Source organism: Lissotriton helveticus, chromosome 11 (genome assembly GCF_964261635.1).
Source record: "Lissotriton helveticus chromosome 11, aLisHel1.1, whole genome shotgun sequence".
NCBI lineage: Eukaryota > Metazoa > Chordata > Amphibia > Caudata > Salamandridae > Lissotriton > Lissotriton helveticus.
This window is the reverse complement of record NC_136072.1, coordinates 37287195-37311044: the sequence shown is the minus strand read 5'-3', so window position 1 is coordinate 37311044 and position 23850 is coordinate 37287195. Positions and strand designations below refer to the sequence as shown.

The following is a 23850-nucleotide window of genomic DNA, read 5'->3' as shown; positions in this document are numbered from 1 at the left end:
TCTAGCCCCCAGGACGAGGAAAGCATACGAAGGAGCGTTTCGTTCCTATTGCACGTATTTGGGTCCTGTGGGGAGTCTGCATTGGGGTCAGGAGGAATCCTTCCTGGGGTACCTGGTTGCACTACACAGGGAGGGCCGATCAGTGGCAACGGCCGGTAGGCATAGGGCGGCCATTTCTTTCATGGCCCAGGTACACGGCATAAAAGACCCTACAGGTTCTTTTTTGGTGAGGAAAGCCCTTCGCGGCTGGCAGCGCCTTGAGGGTTGCAAGAGAGATACGAGGCACCCGATTGGCTTAGACAGACTGTCTCTGCTTTTAGCAAAGCTGGACGAGACGTGTTCCTCCCATTATGAAGCAGTTCTGTTCCGGGCAGCGTTCACATTGGCATTCCACGGGGCAATGAGGGTGAGCGAGCTTGTCGCAAGGAACAAGAGAGAGATGGAGGGAGGTTTGTGCAGGGATCACGTCCAGATAAGGGGTGATTCGATGGTAATCATGATAGCCAGGTCCAAGACCGACCAGGGGGCTATGGGAGATAGTGTGGTCGTGCAGCGCATGCGTGGGTCCCCCGTCTGCCCGTTGAAGTGTGTGGAAGACTATTTGGCGCTAAGAGTGGCCGACTGGGGGGGGAGCTTGCTCCGACACAAGGATGGCACCCCACTGACGAGATTTCAGTTTCAGAGGGTGCTGGCACTGGCAATCGCTGACGCGGGCATGGACCTGTGCGATTTTGGGACCCACTCCTTTAGGATAGGGGCTGCTACTGAGGCTACAGCCAGGGGTCAGAGTGCCGAGGAAGTGAAACAATTAGGCCGTTGGTCCTCGAATTGCTTCAAGAGGTATGTGCGATTGCACATGTTGTAAGTGATCAATTGACATGCACTCACGTTTTCTGTCTTTTGTTTACTTTGCAGTTTCGCGGGCCTGCCATGCAGGGCGGAATTGGAGGTCGACCCTACATCGAGAGACCAGCGGTCAGAGATCACCGACTGGGGAGAGGATGGTATGGGTCGTGGGTCACTCATACGTGAGGCGCGCCGGTGACGTATTCAAGGAAGGTGACGCGATTCACGCACCTGGGGAATACGGGTTCAGAGTGGCTTTCCATGGGAAAGGTGGGCTCGTTTTTGACCAATTTGAGTCATTTTTCGAGGGACTTTTAGGGCGGCATAGGTCACCGCCATCTGTAGTCATAGTACACCTGGGTGGCAACGATTTGGTGACACTGGGCAGACGAGTGTTACTTGAACGTATCTTGTCGGCTGTTAGCTGGTTGGCTAAAAGAGTCCCGGGGTGCACGATTGCCTGGTCCCACATGATTCCTAGAAAGAGGTGGCAAGGGGGCCTTTCGGTGTCAGCTCTGAACCATTCAGTTAAACGGGTCAATAATAAGATTAATAGACTGTTCCGTTCTGCACAGTTGCATGTCATTCCTCATGGGTGTATACGGGGTGACCATATGTATCAGTACGATGGGGTTCACCTGTCCAGGGAGGGGAATGATTTACTAATAGGAGATTTGGTTGCATGGCTGAGAGGTTTGAGGAAGTATGACCTATAGGAGGAGTTGGGGGGACCGGATAGTCGGTCAACTATCCGGTCTGTGGCGGTAAGGTCATGATCGGTGAGCAGGAATTTAAAGGTCCCTAGAGTGGGGCGCCACCCACAATGGATGGGAGCGCCCGGGGGAAGATGGCCATTGGCCCCTTCCACGGGGAGGCGGCACTCACTAAGGATGGGGCGCCTAGGGGGAGATGGCCATGGGCCCCTCCCAGGGGGGGAGGCGGTTAAATGCCCCTCCTGACTAATTTCCCGGGGGCCGGATATCCGCGACGGCGGATAGAGAGTATGAGGTGGGGGGGAGAGTCCACGCTGTCCTTCCTACAGAGACCTCATACGGGAACTCGGACGACCCTTAAGATGGCGTCGAGTAGAAAGGGGGCCCCCACCACGACAAGGGAAGTTACAGTTGGCAATGAGGGTAGAGCCCTCTGCGCATGCGCCGCTCACACGGTGAGGGCGGGAGTTTGGTAGTAGGGATCTGACACCGGTTAAGACCTTGCCGTTGGCCCTTAATGCTAGGATGTACAATTTGAATTAGAGTGTATGCATTTTCAGGATGTTAGCCAAAAGTACATGACTGCATCGAAATGTAATAAATGTCAAATTGTACATAATGCATAATGATGAAACTTTTAATTTAATGTTTTAAATTTTGTTTCATATTTTAATAAATACGGCCGGGAGGGTGACTCCCTCCCGTCTTCCAAAAGTTCAACGATTGTCCGACTTCCCATCCTTGGGGATGTGTGTTGGGAGGGGGTGGCGGGCATCCCGGCCATATGGAAAGGGGCGACCGCTCGGTCCCCCCGAACGTATGGATGGGGGCCCGAACCTCCCGGGAAGCCATTTTGGGCGGGGTGGGCGTGGCCCGGCTGGTATGCCCAAAGCGGCGTAGCCGGAGCGCGCCTTCCCCCGCCCGAGAGGGGTTGTCCTAGACACCTCGAAGGAAGACCACGCCCAGTAGGCGTATCAGGGACGGGTACACGCCCTCCCACAGAAGGACAAAGGAGCGGGAACCCAGAAGATCGTCCTCTTGTTCCTCGGATCGGAAGGCTGCACCCACTCGTTGCTCGTGAGCCCTCGACGGAACAAGCAGCAATTTTGACCCACCCACCAGCCCCTGATAGCAATGTTTGGAGAAAATAAAGTTTTCTGAGTGATGAAAGTATAGGCCATTCCTTTTCCTTGGTAGAGTGAATAAAGGAATGTTGAGAATGTAGATATGGTTTGCATTGGAGAAATTTCTTCTTGCAGGAATGATCAGTAATAGCAGTAAGATGATGTGGAATTTTTTCTTTTTAGTAGATAAACACCTGTCGTATTTATTTGTCGGGCGGTAAGGTCATGATCGGTGAGCAGGAATTTAAAGGTCCCTAGAGTGGGGCGCCACCCACAATGGATGGGAGCGCCCGGGGGAAGACGGCCATTGGCCCCTTCCACGGGGAGGCGGCACCCACTAAGGATGGGGCGCCTAGGGGGAGATGGCCATGGGCCCCTCCCAGGGGGGGAGGCGGTTAAATGCCCCTCCTGACTAATTTCCCGGGGGCCGGATATCCGCGACGGCGGATAGAGAGTATGAGGTGGGGGGGAGAGTCCACGCTGTCCTTCCTACAGAGACCTCATACGGGAACTCGGACGACCCTTAAGATGGCGTCGAGTAGAAAGGGGGCCCCCACCACGACAAGGGAAGTTACAGTTGGCAATGAGGGTAGAGCCCTCTGCGCATGCGCCGCTCACACGGTGAGGGCGGGAGTTTGGTAGTAGGGATCTGACACCGGTTAAGACCTTGCCGTTGGCCCTTAATGCTAGGATGTACAATTTGAATTAGAGTGTATGCATTTTCAGGATGTTAGCCAAAAGTACATGACTGCATCGAAATGTAATAAATGTCAAATTGTACATAATGCATAATGATGAAACTTTTAATTTAATGTTTTAAATTTTGTTTCATATTTTAATAAATACGGCCGGGAGGGTGACTCCCTCCCGTCTTCCAAAAGTTCAACGATTGTCCGACTTCCCATCCTTGGGGATGTGTGTTGGGAGGGGGTGGCGGGCATCCCGGCCATATGTGCCTGATACCCATCTTTTGCATGGGTGGAACTCTAGCATGTTCCTGTACACAAGCAGTGTAAATGGACTGCATCAATGTGAAATATATATGCCTACCAAATATTCAAATAGCCCTTCTTCCTTTGCTAATGGTTGATGGCCTTCAGTGGTACCTTTTGCTTTGAAGGATTCAATTGGCATAAATACCTTAAACTGTAGGAGAACACATCTTGCAAAGGCTGTTAACAACAAGTTCTCTGTTAGACAGACACCTAACACCTCTTTCTCAAAAAAGACCTAAATCCTCATGATGCTGCACAAACATGGTCGGTTGTACGCTTAGGGCCAGATGTCGCAATTTCGGTCCATTAAGAAATGCTAAATTGCCTTTCCATATGTACAAAGGCAGATAGGGATTCATAAAATGTGGTTCCTACCCAGTAGAAATCGCATTTTTCACTTGCCTAATTAGGAAATTGCAAATAGGAATTTCCAACTAATGATTTCCTAAGCACATGTACAAAACATTTCCTATATGAAAAATGGACATTTAGGAAATGCTATTTCCATCGACTCCAAGCCAATTGTAACCAAGTGTAATTTGTAAAAACCATCATAAGGCAAACATTTGCTCCTAGGGCTTTGCATGCGCACCCCTTCTTTATAGGCTGCATAAAGGGGTCTTTAGGTGAAACCCTTCATTACTATGGGCCCACAGGAATGGTTAGTTTAGCATTTCTTAAATAGTAATTTCCTAATAGCTATTCCTATAAAATGGGAATCCGTATTTGGAAATCTCGATTTTTGTACATTTAATTTTTCATTTCCTAAATAAAGATATCATAATAGTGATTCCTTGCAAAGTAGGTCACTTCCTTCGGGAATTTCTATTACGAAATCTCACATGTTGTGCAAAATGAGGTTGAAGTGGTATATAGCCTTGAGTAATTACCGGTCGACTGAGATTACTTTTAGCATTTCATCTCTGAGTTTTCGTATACTTTTGTGACAGGATATAATGGACATAGGGCACATAAACCACTATCAGCTCAGGAAGGGCAGCTGGCAAGGTTCCTGAATTGTCATTAACTTGAAAAGGACAAAGGTGAAGCCTGTCAATTCATAGGTTATTGTAGGAAGAGACCAGAGGATAGGGAAGCCTTTGTTCCAGTAGGCCAAAGGTGACCAGTTGATCACCCCACCAGTGAGAGAGGAAGTTGTACCTAGAATAAGTTTCATGTAGCTGAGGAGGAATGGACCGCCATTGCCCGAACCACACCCCTGCATTTCCCACGGGTCACCTTCAGGGGCAGAATTCCTGTTTCATGTTGGATTTATATTGGAGTAGCACAATGTGGATAGCTTGCAGTAAGGCAAACAGAATGTGCTCCAAAAGTGGTAAGGGTTGGTTCCAGGAACATTTACCCCAATAATTAGGAAGTATTGAGAAGTTTCCTCCACCCTCTAGCTAGTCATACCCCCAAAGCTGGTATGTCAATATAGAACACTTACTGGACTCCGGAAGAACAGAAGAAGGGCTACACCTGCTGCTTGAGACTGTGAGGACTTTGCCTGCTCACAATTGTACCCAGGACAAAGAAGTGGGCTCCAGAGGTCACTTGGCTGAACGCCTCTGTGGCTGCAGGGACCAGAAAAATGTGTACCAGGCCGGTTTTCCGAAGTGCCTACCTGCTCAGTTGCAGCTTATCTGGATCCACCGGTGGACTCTTCTGTTGTATGTTTTGATTCTTTAATGCTGTTCCTAAGGTCCTGTGATCCTTGGCTTTTTCCAGCTGGACTTTCCCAACAGTCTCTGAAAAGTTGGGGTTTGGGTAATTTTTTAATTTCTAGGAACTACGGTGGACGGGGACCAACCACCCAATTCAATCCAACTTAAGTGTGACCTTAGCAGGCAAAGATTCAAAGCTTTAATTTTGGTCGAGCTCAGAGCTTTCTGATGCTCGAAAAACATTTTCAGGACGCCCTTGCAGCAATCCTTTCTGACTGCAGTGCAACCATCCCGGATTCAGCCTGCAGCTTTGCCCTGTTGGGGGATACTGAGCTTCACAAAAGAGGCTAAGTCAGGATTAGAAAATCTTGGATGGGTGAAGGTGAAAAAAGAATCAGCCCAATGAGTGGACCTCTCTGGGTAAGAAATTTTAACTTTTTCCACAGAGTTTATCCTCCCAAATGTACTGTTGTCAGTGCGATCTTGTTCAGCTGCTATCTGGCTTTGAATGGATTTCCTCAAATATAGTCTGCAACCTTGCCCCGTTAAAGGATTTCAATTTTCCACTTCAGAGACTAAGTCCGAAGGTAAAAATTTTGACCTGCATGAACCTGTTTGGTTTGGAACTTTTACCCCATTGGTTAGGGAATATTACGTAGTTGCTAAGATCTGCTAATTCGCAAAATCCTCAAAAATGGCACCTCCCCCACAGCTCTATAGAAAACTTTCTGGACATCTGGAAGAACAGAAAAAGGACTGCATCTACCATTTGAGACCTGTGAGGAGATCTGAAGGGCTGCACCTTCTAACACTTGCAATTAGGACAGAGAAGTAGACTCCATGGGTCAGTTGGTTGAACTTGTGTGTGACTACAGGGACACAACAAAATGTAAAATACTTTTTCCTGAAGTTCCCACCTGCCCAGTAGCAGCTGGACCTTAACTGGCGGTAATGGAGGACTCTGCTGAATACATTCTGACCCTTAAAATGTCCTCGGATTCTTGGCTGTGTATAGCTGGGCTTCCCAAACAATCTCTGAAAAGATGAGAATTGGAAAATATTTGGACTTCCAAACCTCCAGATGGCCAGAGCTAACTACCCAAGAAAATCCAATCAAGGTGTGAACTCAGCAGACAAACATTCAAATTTAGTCACACTCAGAGCTTTTTGATGCTTGAAGAATATGTTCAGCAGACCCTTGTGTCAATCCTTTTTGATTTTAATTAGACTTTCCCGGATTCAGCCTGCAGCCTTGCCCTGATGGAGGATGCTGTGCTTCAAAAAAAGGGGAAAGGGCCACATATACGACACAGATTGTATCACACTTTCACCACGCAATGTGGTGCAGGGGCAACACACGGTTTAAGTCATATTTTTAAAGCCATGCGATGCTGCTTTGCTTGGCTTTGAGTGGCTCAGAAAATATGGAGTAACAACGCATGCCAAAGCATTACTCAGCCCTGGGTAGGCATTCCATGGGCATTGCATGAGTGTTCCGACACAACTCTCATGATTTTTGATGCATTCCCAGATTTACAAGACCTACAAACCTGGGAATTCACCAAAAAGTTATGCCTTCCCAGGAGATGCGTAATGAGAAGAAATGTCTTTATTTGTCCTCGTATTTTCCTATTTCTATGCGTGCTACATACTGCAGCACACATAAAAATCCTCTCATTATTGTTTTTGTGCAGGAAGGTGCTCCTTCCTTTAAAACAAATTCTGCCTACAACACAGGCACCCTTGGACCAAGGTACAAGTGTGCCTGCATTGGTGCTAAGCTGCCAAAATGGCCCCAGTGCAAGAGAAAAGGACAGAAATACGCTGTATTACATAAATACGGTGCATTCTTGCCCTTTCCCTGTGATGCAGGGCCATGCAGCAAGGCGACTTGCTGTGCTATCCTGCACAGCAAAAATAATAAATTTGCCCCCCCAGTGTGAATTAAGAAATCTTGAAATTGAAGGCAAGAAAAGTGTCCGGCCAATGAGCGGACATCTCTGGCTGTACAAATGTATTTTTTTTTTTGCTCTGAGCTTTTCCTGCCAAAACTGAAGGCTTTAGTGGGACCATGTCCAGAGGCTACCTGGCTTCAAATGGACTTTCTCAATTACAGTCTGCAACCTTGCCCCGCTGGAGGATTTCAACTTCTATTTCAAAGTCAGAAGGTAAAAATCATTGACTGGGATGAACCTGTTCTCCGACTCGTTCTCTGTCGCAGTCAGCCTGTAATCATGCATAGGTCTCAAGCACATGCTAAAATGGCTTTAAATGGTCTCTTTAATATGTTACTGTGCTTTTCTCTTAAATCTTTTACGTTTCATGTCTCCGGTTCCTCATTTTGGATTTTTGTTGTTTTGGTGTCATTTAGTTTATTACATATTCCTTTAGTAGTATAAATTTGATTTGAATTTTTATTGCTTTACACATTTTCACTAACTTTGCTGGGAGCTAACAGCTTAGTGACTTTATTCATTGTTGTGGACTAACATTTACCCCAATTAGTAATTCACTTTCTTATACCTATACTTTATACACATCCTTAGCATTAATTCGCCACTATCAATGAAAAGGCAGTTGATATATGAGCAAGAGAAATTTTTTGTTACGGTATAACTTTAGGCAACGGGTCCAGCACATTCATCAATTGAGCATTATTATTTTATAAGTTAAATAATTGTTATAAAAAGCTTCTGAACATTGATATTGCACCTGAAATGGCAAACTTTAAAAATTGTTTCAATTTCATATGCAAAATGCTCACCTGGGTATATTGATATCATGCTGCTCTTTCCCTGAAGACCATTTCCAGACACAGCTGAGACTAAGAATCTGTAGTAATTCCCAGGTATTAAATTTGTGATAGACACATTCTCATAGACTGATGTCACATTTGAGGCTGGGTTACCTAACACTTGTATCAAATAGAAGCTTTTGTTGCCAGTCGGTGGTAGCCAACTGAGGGAAACTGAATCGATGGTAACTTCGGAGAAATACAGATTATTGGTGACATCGGGCACTGAAAGACAGATAAATAAATGTGAGTCTCTATTACAGACATTTCTTAAGCAATTATATAAAGTTTGATCTCCTAATAGAAATGACACAGTAGGAATACTCTAGACTGACTGCAGCCTGCTCAGGCGAGTGATAATGGTAAATAGCATCCTTTACTGAGAGCATCTACCTCTGTTAATTGCTTGCCACACATGGTGGCCTTTGCTGAAGGTAATGACTCATCAGTACAGCTCATCAGAATGTGGCCACTATGGATGTTATGAATGTCCTCGTGATCTCCCCAGTACAAGTACCAACCAATGCACTCTCTCTGGGCCCAATTCACAGAATGAACTTAAGACTCAATCCTAAACTAACTACTATTTTGGTATTCACAGAATGCACTTACTACTTTTGGCATTCACAGAAGTTAGGATTTTGTCTTAAGTCTGTCTTAAGTCTGTCTTAAGTTTGTCTTAAGTTTGTCTTAAGACAAACTTAAGACAAAATCCTAACTTCTGTGAATACCAAAAGTAGTAAGTTAATTCTGTGAATGCCAAAAGTAGTAAGTCCATTTTGTGAATACCAAAATAGTAGAGGGCCCGATTCACAGAACTAACTTAAGACAAAATCCTAAACTTACTACTTTTGGTATTCACAGAAGTTAGGATTTTGTCTTAAGACAGACTTAAGACAGACTTAAGACAAAATCCTAACTTAAGTCTGTCTTAAGTCTGTCTTAAGTCTGTCTTAAGTCTGTCTTAAGACAAACTTAAGACAAAATCCTAACTTCTGTGAATACCAGAAATAGTAAGTTTAGGATTGAGTCTTAAGTTCATTCTGTGAATCGGGCCCTCTGTCTCTTGCTGCTTCACATCCCAGGCAATGAATTGAGCAAGCTACATAATAAACTAACAAACTCATTAACAAAAATCTGCCATGCACTGCAAATTCTTCCCAGCAAAAGCAGATGTTTCTTCTGTGAATACAAAAAGCAAGAATTGTACTCCTGTGAATAATAATGAAGAAACTGCAATTCAGAGTATTTCTAACAGATCAAATCTATCTTTTCACTTTAGAGTCTCAAGTTCTGCAAGTCACAGGACAAATATACAACATCAATATACACTCTAATAAATGTTATAGTAGATTCAGATAATTCATAATACCAAGAAACAAGTGAATAAAGTGAAAGTTTTTCCCAAAAAATGAACTCCATTTTTGTTCTTTTCCCCAAATCTTAGGTATGCGTAACCAAAATATATGTCCATACTTCTTGCAAATGTTTTGCAATAATTTTCCCTGAGAGTGCAAGAGCAGTCTTGTATGACAGGGTTTCGAAACAGGGCTAACACGATAATCAATTATGCGTTATTATTCTATCAGTTAGAAAATGTACTCTACTTCGGATTAATAGCTTGCAGTTTTCTATATTATGCAACTGAAAGGCCAAATAGGGGGCCTCATTTATGAGGCCTTGCGTCACTTTTACGCCACCGGTGCGTCCCTTTTTGTGACGCACCAGTGGCGTAAAAAATGCGCCTTGTTGCAGAGACAGACTTAAGACAAAATCCTAACTTAAGTCTGTCTTAAGTCTGTCTTAAGACAAACTTAAGACAAAATCCTAACTTCTGTGAATACCAAAAGTAGTAAGTTTAGGATTTTGGCTTCAGTTAGTTCTGTGAATCGGCCCCCCTGTGCCTAACAAAATGAATGTGTCCATCTGTAATAAAACCGGTGCTTATGTAAAGCGCTCTGATACCCGATGTCCCGGGTCTAGTTTGCACTTTATAAAACTTTATAAAACTCTTTAAGCAAAAGGGTAAATTCTAAATATAGAAGGAAAATAATAAAGGAGCTAACAAGCAACTTTGTTAGAGACCATTATTTGTCAAACGTTTTGTGATAATTGCCTCAAGTAATACATGGCACCAGGTAAAGTAGTAAAGTAGTAAAGTGCTATTATAGGGTTAAGCTGATGATCAGGATTTTTTAAGCATCTAAACTTTCACCGCATCTGAGAAGAGGCCATGGAGAAATCGATATATGCGGCATAGACCAGCACATTGCATGACATCACGTATTTCTCCAAAATCCATTAAAGGGCTGTGGTTTTGCCCAAGGTTGAGCGGTTTTGTTTAAAACCAGCCTGCTCCTATGTGATACTATCTGCAGCATCTGCCCAATCTTGTAAATAATCTATAGGGCTCATAGCAAAATATTTTGATATAGAATCAAGGAGCGTTCTCCTATAATGATAAAATCATTCTTCTTTTTCCCAAAGATGGAATTGTTCTAAATCAATACCATTAATTTAAGAGAGCTGTCCAATAAGTTGACCAGAGGTCTTCTTCCGGTTCTATAATAGTGCTCAGGATTTGATCTGCACCCCTGGCCGCCGAGGCTCACACATGATATATTTTCATTGATCTGAACCCATGAGGGGCTTCCTAAATCTCCTCCCTCAGAGGAAAGGGCCACCAGGTGAGAAACATTCTCATCAACTGGAGACTTAGGGGAGTAGTGATTCAACATTTATGAAGACCATTCTATACTTGAAATGGGGTTCATTTTTGTCCGAATATTACTTCCAGAAGCGTATTAATTATTTGCCAGAACCTTCTGGAGTCTTTGTGGGCAGCAGCTTCCCTTAGATCTTTTTCAAATCCTGTAAGCCTGTTGTTTTTTTATTGTAACTTTCCTTATTGTACAACTTCATTTTAGTACATGCATCATTTTTCTTCTCGCTCTTGAGAAATATACAAATTGTTGTCTTTAGAATTTGTTACTCAATTTATTAAGGCTAAACTCCTTATGGGAGACTGCTAAAGGTTTATTACTTACCAAAGTAAACCCTGGGCAGAATAATTATTTACCAACAATTTCTGCACGTCCTTTTCAAATTTGTCACATACATTAGTTCTCTGTCTAAACTAAGCTGTAATGTATTTTTAAAGGCAACTTTTATCTTTTTTTTTCTTTTAGCAGAATTCTACCATTGGCGTCAATAAGATGCACTATATCACCCTTTAAATTCCAAAACGGACACTCCACCAGAGCTAACTTCGTGTCAAAGGAGATTATTCTATGGTTCACTCCAGTGAGAGTCTTTTATCTCAGGGTCAGTTAGCAATCTAAACATGGGATAGGAGGAAAGAATGCAATTGATTAATTACATACTTTCCACTCTTATAAATGAAATGGGTAGGGATGTCATTTGCCAGTCTTCCATTTATGATTAGGAAGCCATTGTCCCTACATGCTTTTAAAAGGAATGAACATCTTTTTTCAACTCTACAAGATGAGGGAAGGATAAGACTTTTTGAAATGTCGCCAATTTTTCATGCATAAAAGGTATGCAAAATAGTACCCGTAGAAATTTCAAACAGGTATTAATCACTAGGAATGTTCCATGGAATACTATATTTCTGAATACTTGAAAATTTAGCATTTTGCTCAGAGAAGTAATTTCATAGAAGTAACAGAGAAGCAGTATTATACAAGTAATCGTCAGAGCTAAAACATTTAATTAAAAATTGAATAAAGAAATTGAATGTTGTGTCAGAGCACATGTTAGTGTGTCATTGGACCTAAGAAACGTTATGTTTTTATAATTGTATGTTTTCCTCAAAAGTATCTGTAGTCAAACGATTTTTTTGTTGAAACCTCACATAGCTAAAATGCACACATAGTCCACGATCTTGACACATTGCCATGGGATTCCAACAAAGAAAGACAACCTCCATTTCCCCAAAGTCTGTGCCCCATAGTCCATGGTCTTGGTACTGAGACCAAGAACAGGACACCAGAAAGAGATCCCACATCAGTATATATATAGTCTGTGATCTCTTCTTCAAGGCTGCAACCTCAGTGTATGCATAATGGCTCCAATAGTAAGCAGTCATGGTGGCCACTATATACGCATGATTCAGGCATTCTTTCCACTGAAGAGTTATTTTGAATTTCCTATAATGTTGTACTCTACTTACTGGTTTGCATGAAATTTGCCAATCGCTTGACATAACCAGCAAACATCTACCTTGCATATCACAACTTGTATAAAGTTAACAATAATGATTTCATTCCAATGTGAAAATAATGCTATTATCAGTTAGAATATTGATAATGTAATTACCTGTGAAGCCAGATATTGACACTGCTGCTCCTTGTCTTAGTCCATCTTGTGCTGACACTTCAACAGTGTAGTAGTTTCCAGGGACTAGGTCCGGTACACTCAAATGTCCTGTGATAACTGTTGTGTTCAGTGAAGGAGTACCCAAAATCCTCACAACGTAGAAGCCGGCACCACCTTCTGGTGGATACCAGCTGATGAACAAAGTTGTCGAGGATACTGGGAGGAGAGTTAGGTTTCGGACCAGACCAGGAACTGAAAGTAAACAGACAAGTCAACTACTCAATGCTTCTGCATTCTAGAGAGGCCACCATCAAATCATTTTGCCAATCCAATGAAAATGGACATACATGTCACAAAATTGCAAGTAATTATTCATACAAAAATGCACAAAACTAGCTAAACGGACACCTAAACGTGTCATGGGGAATGATCCCAGGTGCTGTTTCTGGCAGCCACATAAGAGTTGAAACTCAAGTATGAAACACTCACCCCAGTGTATCTACCGGTCTGTCAACCCTTATTGGCTGCCATGAGTGTGATGTCACTACCCTCTCCTATGTCTAACTGTTCTGTGACTACACATTTGATTTATGTCTAGCTTCAACATGCTGCATGGGGAGGGTTTAGAGAGTTAATAAGAGCATACTGTACCTTTGTAAACTAAATAAATTGGGAATTGCATTCTTCCATCTGTCCACCTCAAGATAGGTGGAATACCTTGTAGTCTTTAAATGCTTCAGGCATTTCAGTGACATTAAACTGTCAGACCTAATATTACATGAGAGGTTACACAACACAGGCAGCAGATGGAAATTTTGCTGAGAAAACATAAACTTTCAAAGAATTGACAGCTCATTCATAGTGAGAAGTAGTGGTCAGACAATACCACTAATTGGGGCTGCTTGCACACGTACACGTACCTTTTATCGGAGAGCAATCAATTCAAGATTCCCAAATACCAATGGTTACAAACCACTTGAAAGGATGTTGTATCTGCCAGTATAATCAGTCATTTCCTCTTTGTGCTCCAGCTGTGGATGCTGCCATTTGTGCTCAAAGTCTCAACCTTGGAAGCTGAATATGACAATTAGAAATTATGTGAGCCCGCAGGTATAATGATTTACAAGTTTTAAAGTTTTAAATACAAACTGGTACATAGCTGAGAGATGCAATGGTGTACATGAGTCTTTGAGAAGCAAAAACATAAAAGAAGTTAATAAGTCTATTTGAATGTCTATATGAAAATAATAAAATGTTCTGTTTTCAAAGAATCCATTGTGATCCTAAAGAGCCGTAGATATTCTCATGTCGATGCTCTTTCAATCGATGTGAACCAGAGGTGATTTACACACCAATTCTCCAGTTTTTTGCATTAAGTCTGTGATCTAATTTTTACAAAGCATTGTGAAGGTAAATCACTTACCTCCGGAAATGTGGAAGGGTCACACAAAGCCACATCCCAAACAGCAAGATGACCTAGGAAGAGAGCAGGGACACAGCATGAACAAGGAGGTGGTGATAGGGTGTAGACGGAAAGAAAGGTGGAAAGTAAAGAAGAACTAAACCCTCACTGGAAAAGGGCAGAGAGAAAATGCTACAAGGAGAGTAGTAGAGGAGAGAAGAAGGTGAGAGGGCACTGAGAAAGGAAGAAAGTGAGACGACTCAAGAAAAAGTGGGTAGACCTGACAAACATGACCATGAGCAAGGATAAGGTTCACCGGAGATGGGAGAAGCAGGAACCTGATGACCCATTGGAAAGGAGGTCCCAAGACGTGAACAAGGACCCAGGTGCCATCCAAGTAAAAAGATGTGGAGAATGAGGCAGAAGAAAATGCATGGACAGAGGAGTGCTGGATGCCTCCAGCAGTTGCCGAGTTGCCCACAACGGCTCAGGAGACCTGTGGATGACCAGGTGAGAGACTAAAAGCTACAATTTTTTGTATTTTTCTGACGTTATTTCTGACGTTATTTTAATTCTTCTGTATTATTTGTTATTCCCTATGATTACCTCTAAAGCCACAACCTGGATGGGATGAGAATGCATTTAGAAACATGACACACAAGTGGTTTGTGCACAAATGATGGTGAAGGGATCTAAACATGGAGTAACATGGAATGACCAATATAGATGTTTTATGATGGGCACTATAAAGTTCCAGTGGAACCTGTATGGAATAACCTAACACTTGGTTAAAAGCATGAACATGGGTATTTGTTTGGGCTCTACAAATTTCAAATCAAATCACTCAGGGACTGATCACGAGTTTTGGTGGTGTGGGAGCAGATGGGCTACCCCTCCATTTTCCTCACACTGCCGAGACTCACTGCCACCTGCCATATTATGACTTACAAGTGGCGGCATGGCTATCCCATGGCGGTGCCTCTTTCAAAGGCGGCGGTGCCTTTGAAAAAGGCACCGCAATGGGAACGCCACACAAGGTTCCTGCATGTAACATGGGCTGTAAAGTCCATGCCGTGCAGTAACTGGTGTGCATGCACACAGGGTGGCAAATGATATGCCCCTGTGTGCATCCACATGTGGAGGAGGTGCAGGGTGGCCCTTTATGCCCCCCTTTGTTTCCACTCTGCCACGATGTTCATGGTGTAGGAACTTCTATGACACTGCCAGTGGAGAGGAAACAAGTAATATGCTTGTTGGGACTGCGGTGGCCCCTCCAAGCATATTGCTGATTCTACCCTGCCTCACCCCTGCCAGGGAATGGCAGTTCCCTGGTGGCGGTTCCAGGGCAGTTTGACTCCCCATCTCATAATAGGACAGTTGGACCCCCAGTGCAGCGTTGGCTGGACAACCACACAATGCCCCCCATGAGTCTGGCAGTCCTCAGTGGTGAAGGGACCTATCCCTATAGGCTCAAACATTAGTGGATTTCATTGTATATAGGACAGAATAAGAAAGACCCATATCTAGACCAGAAAGGAAAATTGTTTAGGGAACCATGTCAGAATACTTATGTGGGCATTGTTCTTTTGTTTGAGGGGTGTTGGTTGCACCATCCCGTGGGACCTGGAAAAGAAGAAAACAAAGGAAGACATTATAAGGAATTTTAGTTCAACTCCGACCAGTCTTATACACCAGAGGAACTGTACATAAGAATTTTGTTGGGGGATGTTCTAACCACTCATCTCAGAGATTGGTTTTCCTGGCTGTATTGATAGAGTTATTAAACGCCATTGTTTGCAAAGCAGATAAGCCTCCTGAACCTTATTTCCGACCATTCCGCCACAAGAATAGAACGTGCTTCTGAGCGGAATACATAATTTAAAAACAAGAGGAGTGTTAACAGTGTTTTGCTTGGTTTATAGTAATGTCTTCAAAGTAGTGCAGCATACTATAGGTTAGCTGCCCTGCCTAATGTACAATTACAATATTCCCTCCTTCCAGATACATTTTCTTACCACCACATTAAGGTTGATGAATCTAAACTGCTGTGGCTATTATGAATTTCTGGCAAATCTAATCTATGAAATCTATCACATCCTCAAATTCTGCTTTTTTGAAGGGATTTTAGGACAGTCACTCAACAGAGCAATATCTTTTAACCTTATTTATAGTTTGACAAATGTGGATGAGTACACTATATTCCAAATGGATGGTTTGCCCACTCTATTAGAAGTCAAGCAACCACCATAATCTGCTGACAGAGTCCCCACTGGCAGAAAGCATACACTAATAGCTTTGGAAAATTGGGGTCATCTTTGAATGTACATCAGACTGTCAGCCCTATTTAGAGCAGATGCCAGGATGAGCCTTGTGACAAAAGAGACAAAAAGAAAAAATATTACCACTGCAGTAAAGATGGCACTGTGACTCTTGAAGGTTTCTGATAAAGTTTAAGGAAGATTCTGGGAAAACGACCTCAGCCAGGAAACCCCCTTAATCACCGTCTCTCAGCTCCTACCCCTGCCTGATCATAACATTCTCAGAACCCTCAGTACAGTACATTCTTTACATGCAAAAAATACAACACACCTTCCCCCTCCAACAAAGCAATTGACCAGGATAAAATGCGATTTTACAAGAATGAAAGTTGAAAAGATGTATCAAATAATTATCAAAGTGGATAAAATACCAAATTACACTTTATTCTTTAAATAGAAGATACCTTTTAAAGTCAACTAAGATTATGATCTATTTAAGATAGTGTCTCAAGTAAGAATGTTTTCTATTTTTTTAAGGCTTATTCTCACCGTTACCTGAACTTCTAAATTTTGTTTTTAGAATCTCTAAAAGGCTCTCCTTCTTCATAAAGGTGACTTTTCCTCCCTGTAGATTGAGAAGACAATGTATTGTCCCTGGGTTCCTCTCAATCAACATAAAATGAATTACACTAGACAACTCTACCTAAATACAGCTTTTTGTGATCCTCATTTTCGCAGCAGTTTTGAGTATGTGTATTATTTTCACAGGTTTACTGAATTTTGAAGCATACACATTTAAAACAGGAAGTGTAATCTTAACCCAATTACCAATCTGTTTGTTTGTCACCTTGGCTCTTTTCCGGTCATCAAACTCTCTTTCCTCCTAAGAATTTTATCTTTCTCTCTGTACATGCATTCAACCCCTATGACAGCTGACTCGAACCCATTAAACAGTGGGTTTTCTACTCTTAGAAAGCTGAAATTGGGTTAAACCAGCTGTGGAATGTGAAATCACCCTATACACTCTAACTTTTCCCTTCAACTTTTCCTTCCAACACTTGCCACTAGCCATGACACCTTGACAATCTCCTTCCAAACCTCGTTAAAACGCTCAATCATATCATTGTCTTCTGAATGTTAACAAAGTAGGAGGATAACCTTCTCTGCCAAACATCTCGTCAAGAAAGTCAATTACAACCCGTTTCAATAGAACTCACAATCTTGATTGCTGTGAAAACATGTCAATGAAACTCAAAGTATAACAGCATATTAGGTGTACTGATGGGGCCTGTAGTATTCAAAGCTATTTCTTCCCAGGGTCCGGAGAGTAGTTTGCACAAACCATTCAATTGACTTCTATATTTTAAAATCTTTTTGCTACTCAAGCCTACACTACAGGTTGTCGCCAATCTTTCCACCATTAAAAGCATGCCTGGCCACCAATAATCACCACAAAGATTTTTATTTGTCTTTAAAATTCCTAAATGACTTTTGTGTATTAGAAACTATGTGATCCCTCAAATTCGGCAGTGGAACCAACCTATTGTCTCTCAACAGGAACTAATCTTTTAAAGAAGGTTCATCTTTGACATTCCAAAATCCTTTCATGCATTCTTCACATGCATTCTTAGGCAACCACCCAGAATTCAACTAAACAAAAACCTTTTCTAAGATTTTGTCATTTGGCAAGTCATTCAAACACTCATCCTCAAGTTTAATACCACTCCCCACTTCGCAAACTTACAATTCCTCACTATAAGATTCACTATCAAAGATATCACTCAACCTATGCACACCGGTGAACACCCTAAATATTGGTTCCAAAATATCAAAAGGACAGAATATCGAATCCAAAATATAGAATAGACAGAATATCGAATTATCAAACTATAGATAGGACAGAATATCGAAATTGGGGTAGAAAATATCGAATACTACAATATCTAATTTTATAATATAGATTCCCATAATATCGAATTTAGTAATAGAGATTACCATAATATCGAATTTCTTTTAGTGTTATGTATGGTAGTATATGTGTTAAATTATGTATTATTTTTCTAATGTATGTTTAATTTTTTTAAAGTAATGAATGTTATGTAATTTAATTTTTGCGTAATTTAATTCCGTAGCGGGTTGTGGGTTTATAGGGGAATAGGGTGGGAAGTAATTTAATTATATTACATTAAATATTAATTTTTATTGATATGTATTGATAATTAATTGATTGATGATTAATAATTGGTAATTAAATTGTATTAATCGGTAATCAATTTTTATTGATTTATTAATTGATAATTCTGTTATATTATATCTGTTAATTATTTTTTTATTAATTGGTATTAATTTTTTCAAATTGGTAAATAATTGCTATTGATTGGTCATTATTTTTAATTAATGTTTTATTGGTATTTATAATTAATTTAATCTTGAGTGGGAATAGTAATTTTTACCCCTCCTCCCCCACGCTATCCAATGCTTTCCCTCCTGTTGCATTCTCTGGAGTGGGAATAGTAATTTTTACCATCCCGCTATCCAACGCTTTCACTACTGTTGCATTCTCTGTAGTGGGAATAGTAATTTTTACCCTCCCGCTATCCAACGCTTTCCCTACTGTTGCACTCGCTGGTGTGGGAATAGTAATTTTTGCCCCTATGCTATCCAACACTTTCCCTACTGTTGCACTCACTGGAGTGGGAATAGTAATGTTTGCCCTCTCGCTATCCAACGCTTTCCCTACTGTTGCACTCTTTGGAGTGGGAATAGTAATTTTTACTTCTTTGCTATCCAACGCTTTCCCTACTGTTGCACTCACTAGAGTGGGAATAGTAATTTTTACCCTCCCACTATCCAACACTTTCCCTACTGTTGCACTCACTGGAGTGGGAATAATAATTTTTACCCTCCCGCTATCCAACGCTTTCCCTACTGTTGTACTCTCTGGAGTGGGAATAGTAATTTTTACCCCTACGCTATCCAATGTTTTCTCTACTGTTGCACTCTCTGGAGTGGGAATAGTAATTTTTACTCCTACGTTATCCAACGTTTTCACTACTGTTGCAATCATTATTAATTAATATAAAAATATTATTTAATTATAATTAATTATTATATTTTATTTATTTTTATATTTAAATAATATGTTTAATGATATATTTATGTCAGTATATTTTTATTAATGTTCTAAATATTTTATAATTAAGAAATATAATTATTTTATAATAATATTAAGTTAATTTATATTTCAAAAAATTACATTTCATGTATTATTTTTACATTTTAAGGTTTTTTACATTATTATAATTATTTTTTATTTAAATATGTTCATTATTTATTTAAATTTCTAGTATTTATAATACATTTAAAAAATTCGATATTTTAGTTAACTATATTTTGACATTCTATATTTTGGAATCGATATTTTAGTACTTACCTGTTTGTACATAGGCATTTTATATTCTGTCCCTTGATAATTTGGCGTCGATATTTTGGTAATTCGATATTCTGTCCCTCGATATTTCAATACTGAACCATCCACACCATCCGTACCATATCATTTTGACAATTAATTCTTTAACCAGGAACATAGGTCAGATTGAACACATATTCCTGAAGAGCTACCACCCATTTACGTATCCTACATGAAACTGAATCTCTACTTTGCTTAAAGCAGAGGTTTATGCTCAGCTGTGATTTCAAACACACTTCACCACAGAAATTGCCTCAATTTCTGCGCGGTTCAATATATTGCCAAAGCTTAGTAGGAGTAATTCATCTCGGCATCCATCAAACCTTAGGAAATCAACAAAGTGCCTTATCTTGACCACCAATAATTTGTACAAGATTAGCTCCCAAACCCTTCGCATCAGTCATGAAACCTGACCTGGTTTAAAACTGATTAAAAACTGACGGATCTTTCATTAAATCAGATTTCATACGTTTTCATTTTACTTCACACTTTCGATCCCAAACAATCTCCTTTCTTTTTTAAAGAAAACTCTCTCATGTTCTTACTTTTCGCAGCACAACTTGTGAGGACTTTATTATAGTATCAACAACTACTCTTTGTTACTGGGACTGGACATGTCACTTATGGTACTCACTAGATCCTTTTTGGTTGGATTCCATGAGAAGAAACATAGGGGCATATTATCAAGGGGGTTTATCTCCGCTTTTTTGGCTTTAAAAGCCAAGAAAGCGGAGATAAAATTATCTAAATATTACCTAGCTGTCGCTAAAACCAGTTAGCGACAGCTAGTAGGAGATAGCTACCATCTTGGGCCCCGATTTGCATGTCAGTGATATTTATCACTAATGATATGCAAAGTGGGCGTGCCAAGATGTTAGCGACTGGAAACGCGAATATCTCCAAAAGCTAACACCTGCCCCTGAGCAGTTCTTAGCCATGTTATCCAATTGTAGGTGGATAACATGGCTAAGAGCATTAGCTCGGTAATACATGAATGTCGCTGACTTTACAGCGATATTCATGCATTTCAGCCGATTTTTATCGCTTAGGAGATAAACCTTGATAATAGCAAGGTTCCTAAGCGATAAAAATCGCCGCAGCTCGGCGATAAAAATATTGCCGCTAAGCCAACATAGCGATAATTATCGCTAGTTGTTGGTAATATGCCCCATAGTGAACTAAATACTCTGTGTTGGACTTTCTCCAACTTAAGGTTAAATTCACTAAATTCCAGTGTATGGCGAACTTCATGTAACATAACATCATGTTCTTGAGCACTGCTACCAAATTCTAGCACAATGTCCTGATAAAGTTTTATCCCATGAACTCCTTTCAACACACTTTCCACAGTCCTTTGGAAAATTGATCAAGGTGGAAATTAATCAAAAGGGTATGCTGACATATTTAAAAGTATCAGATGGAATCACAAAAGAAGTCAATAATAACGTTCTAACACAGTACTGATCTTGGGAAGATAGCGAATCTCTAAATTCCTTACATAAATTTAAAGAATACATTTAAACCCATATCATCTTCATTAGAAAGGTTTGGAGAGTGTTCACACACCTCTTGGCCCTCAGGTCCAAGACAGTGCATGAGTAAAAACGTCTTCCATTCACCACTTAGGGAAGTGCCACATACTCTAGCATATTGGTTAAAAACTTTTTCCATTTTGCCAATGAGGAACGGTTTTACTAGAAGATAAAAAAAAGGAGAACGATCACAAAACAAAGAGAAAAAATAACTTAATATATTAAATATATTGGGGCAGATTTATGATAACTGGCGCATCCCCAGGGATGCGGCAGTTATTTTGCGCCGCTGCTCCGCCACCCATGGTGCGCTGCATTTACAATGCGGCGCACCATGGGGCAAAAACGGCACAGATGCGTCACGCATCTGTGCCGTAAAGGTGGCGCATTGCTGGAGTTGCGTCGCAAGCGTGACGCAGCTCCAGCAAGGCTCGGGGTGCCCTATCTGACCAATGCTGCGTCAACACCTACGCCTGCTTCAAGCAGGCGCAGGGTTTTGACGCAGCATTGGCCTGAAAGTGACTGAGTAAAATCTTATAGATTTCACTCAGCCACTTTTGCGAGGCGCACCTGCCCCGGAACGCCCACCCTGCACCGGAACGCCCACAAGTGGCGCAGGGCTTTACAACGTGACGCATCTGCCTAGATGTGTCACGTTGTAAATGGGTCGTAGGGATGCGCCACGTTTACGCCGCAGTTGCGTGACGCAAACGTGGCGCATTACCAACATAAATCTGCCCCCAAGTATACATTAAAATAACCACACCAGGTAGTTGATGAAATACCCGAGACCTTAAGAAAGCACCAGTATTCAATATAATACTAGAAATCCTTTGTGGAAGGTAACTGTCAATTTTACTAGGTTACAGATGGTGAAAGAACAAACTATAGTGATACAAAACTTTTTTTTAATTATAGAATTGTTTCAGTCTTGTTTTGGAAATTTCTTCAACAGTGCCACCGTCCTCTTGCTTGTAAAAAAAACCCTGAAACTTGCCCAATCCAAGAAGGCGCTGCATAAATTATGCCAGAGTGTGACATGATGCAGAATGGCATCATTGGCAAGGAAATGCGTGTTAAGACACATGAGAAGTGGGGGGCAGGGAAGACGTGCGGACACAAAACAAGCACGGCAAGGTCATTTTAGTGCTAAGTGGTACACCAGAATGAATTTTAGCTAGTGCCCGTGCTAATTTCCTATTTGCAAGTGTGGATGGAAAAAGTTGATAAAGAGATAAATTGACCTTAAGGCAGGTAGTTTGATAAAGCCATAACTGCCAAAGTTTCAGATTGCTTAGGTGTGACATTTTCCTAATTTCACTGAAATTATGAGTAGCACTTTCTTGTGAGCAAAAATCATGCAACGAAGACTAGGAAAATGTGTAACTATCAGAAATCACACCCATTGGAGCGACGAACAACTCCAAGAAGATCTTAAAATCAAAATACTATCTTTTGAGCAATCTCCCGACACTGTGCCTGGATGTCCGGTGCCTCTGTACTGACAGCGAGTGTCCTTTCGGCTCAAGCCCCCTGTTCCATCCAGCGGAAAGATAGACAGGAATGGCTCGGTGCTGGTGCAGCAGCAGGTGGGCCTTCAGATCTACCAGCCATGTGACTGCAGGTGGGGGCACCATGAGCAAACATATCCTTGCACACTGCACCCTGAGCACACATCCCCACTTTAACCAGCAATTATGCATCATGTTCAGGGTGCGGAAATCGATGGTTCAAGCTTCAACAGCTGCCTGAACTATCAAGTATAGCATGTGCCGCATACCCCCATTGTAGGGAGACCAAATATGTCAAGTGCGTGCCAGGCCCATCTCCCTTGGATCCACCAGCGCCATCTTTTGATTGCACTTTCTTTGAAGCATACACTTCGCTGAAGTGAGTGGATGGTCAAGAAAGTAAAGTTGTTTATGTTATTAATTATCATCAGCATAAGCAAGAAGAATAGTAACATCACTCCAGGCACTTACCTCTGTGCAGCATCCCAAATGAGGTAAGTGGCAAATTTGGTAACATGTCTAGGGGAAACAACCTTTACTACGCAGTCAAAACACCGCAGTGCCATCACAACGCAGATTTTACAACGCAAGTCGTTACCACGACTTGCACTGGAGGGCGCTCTAGACTAAGGAATAGTGTGATTTACTATTCCAACACCTTTCCTACTGTACGTAGGCTGGAGTTGGAATAGTAAATTATACTATTCCTAAGTCCAGCACCCTACAGCGCAGGTCGTGGTAACGACTTGCGTTGTAAAAGCTGCGTTGTGATGTACCGCGTGGTAACGTCATACATCCCACGTCTAGTAGCCGCAACGACTCGGACATATAATTGATCCACCTGGCACCATGCGCTGCGGCATTACTGTCCAATGAGTACTATCAAGACACTGTGGTCAGACACACACTTTAATAGGTGCGGGTGAGAGAGTCCTCATTGGACACAGTGACTCCTGATGTCAGTTGTAACAGTAATGCTGCTGCTGCTCTCGGGTGAATGAAATATGATTGTAACATTGTAGCAGCAGTTAGAGCTCTGCGAGCAGCTAAACCAGCTCCAAGCCTGCCGGGAGCAGCACACACGTGACAGCGCACTGCCACTCCGGCTTAAATTCAGTCAGTAAGAGTGCATTAGCAGAGCTACAGCTTTGACAGCTCAGGAGGCGCTATAATGCGTGACTTTGCATTTCAGTGCAGTGAA

The 23850-nt window shown here is 41.7% G+C and overlaps 1 protein-coding gene across 1 annotated transcript in view; it reads right to left on the bottom strand.

Moving 5' to 3' along the window:
* The window catches only part of LOC144792178 (tenascin-X-like), a 567777-nt gene that overhangs the window by 416342 nt on the left and 127585 nt on the right, over window positions 1–23850 (bottom strand). The window contains exons 3-4 of the mRNA XM_078667078.1: window positions 12478–12742; window positions 8110–8364 (exon numbers count right to left, since the gene is read on the bottom strand). Coding sequence (XP_078523204.1) covers window positions 8110–8364; window positions 12478–12742 — 520 coding nt within the window. The remainder of the gene's footprint in view (window positions 1–8109; window positions 8365–12477; window positions 12743–23850) is intronic.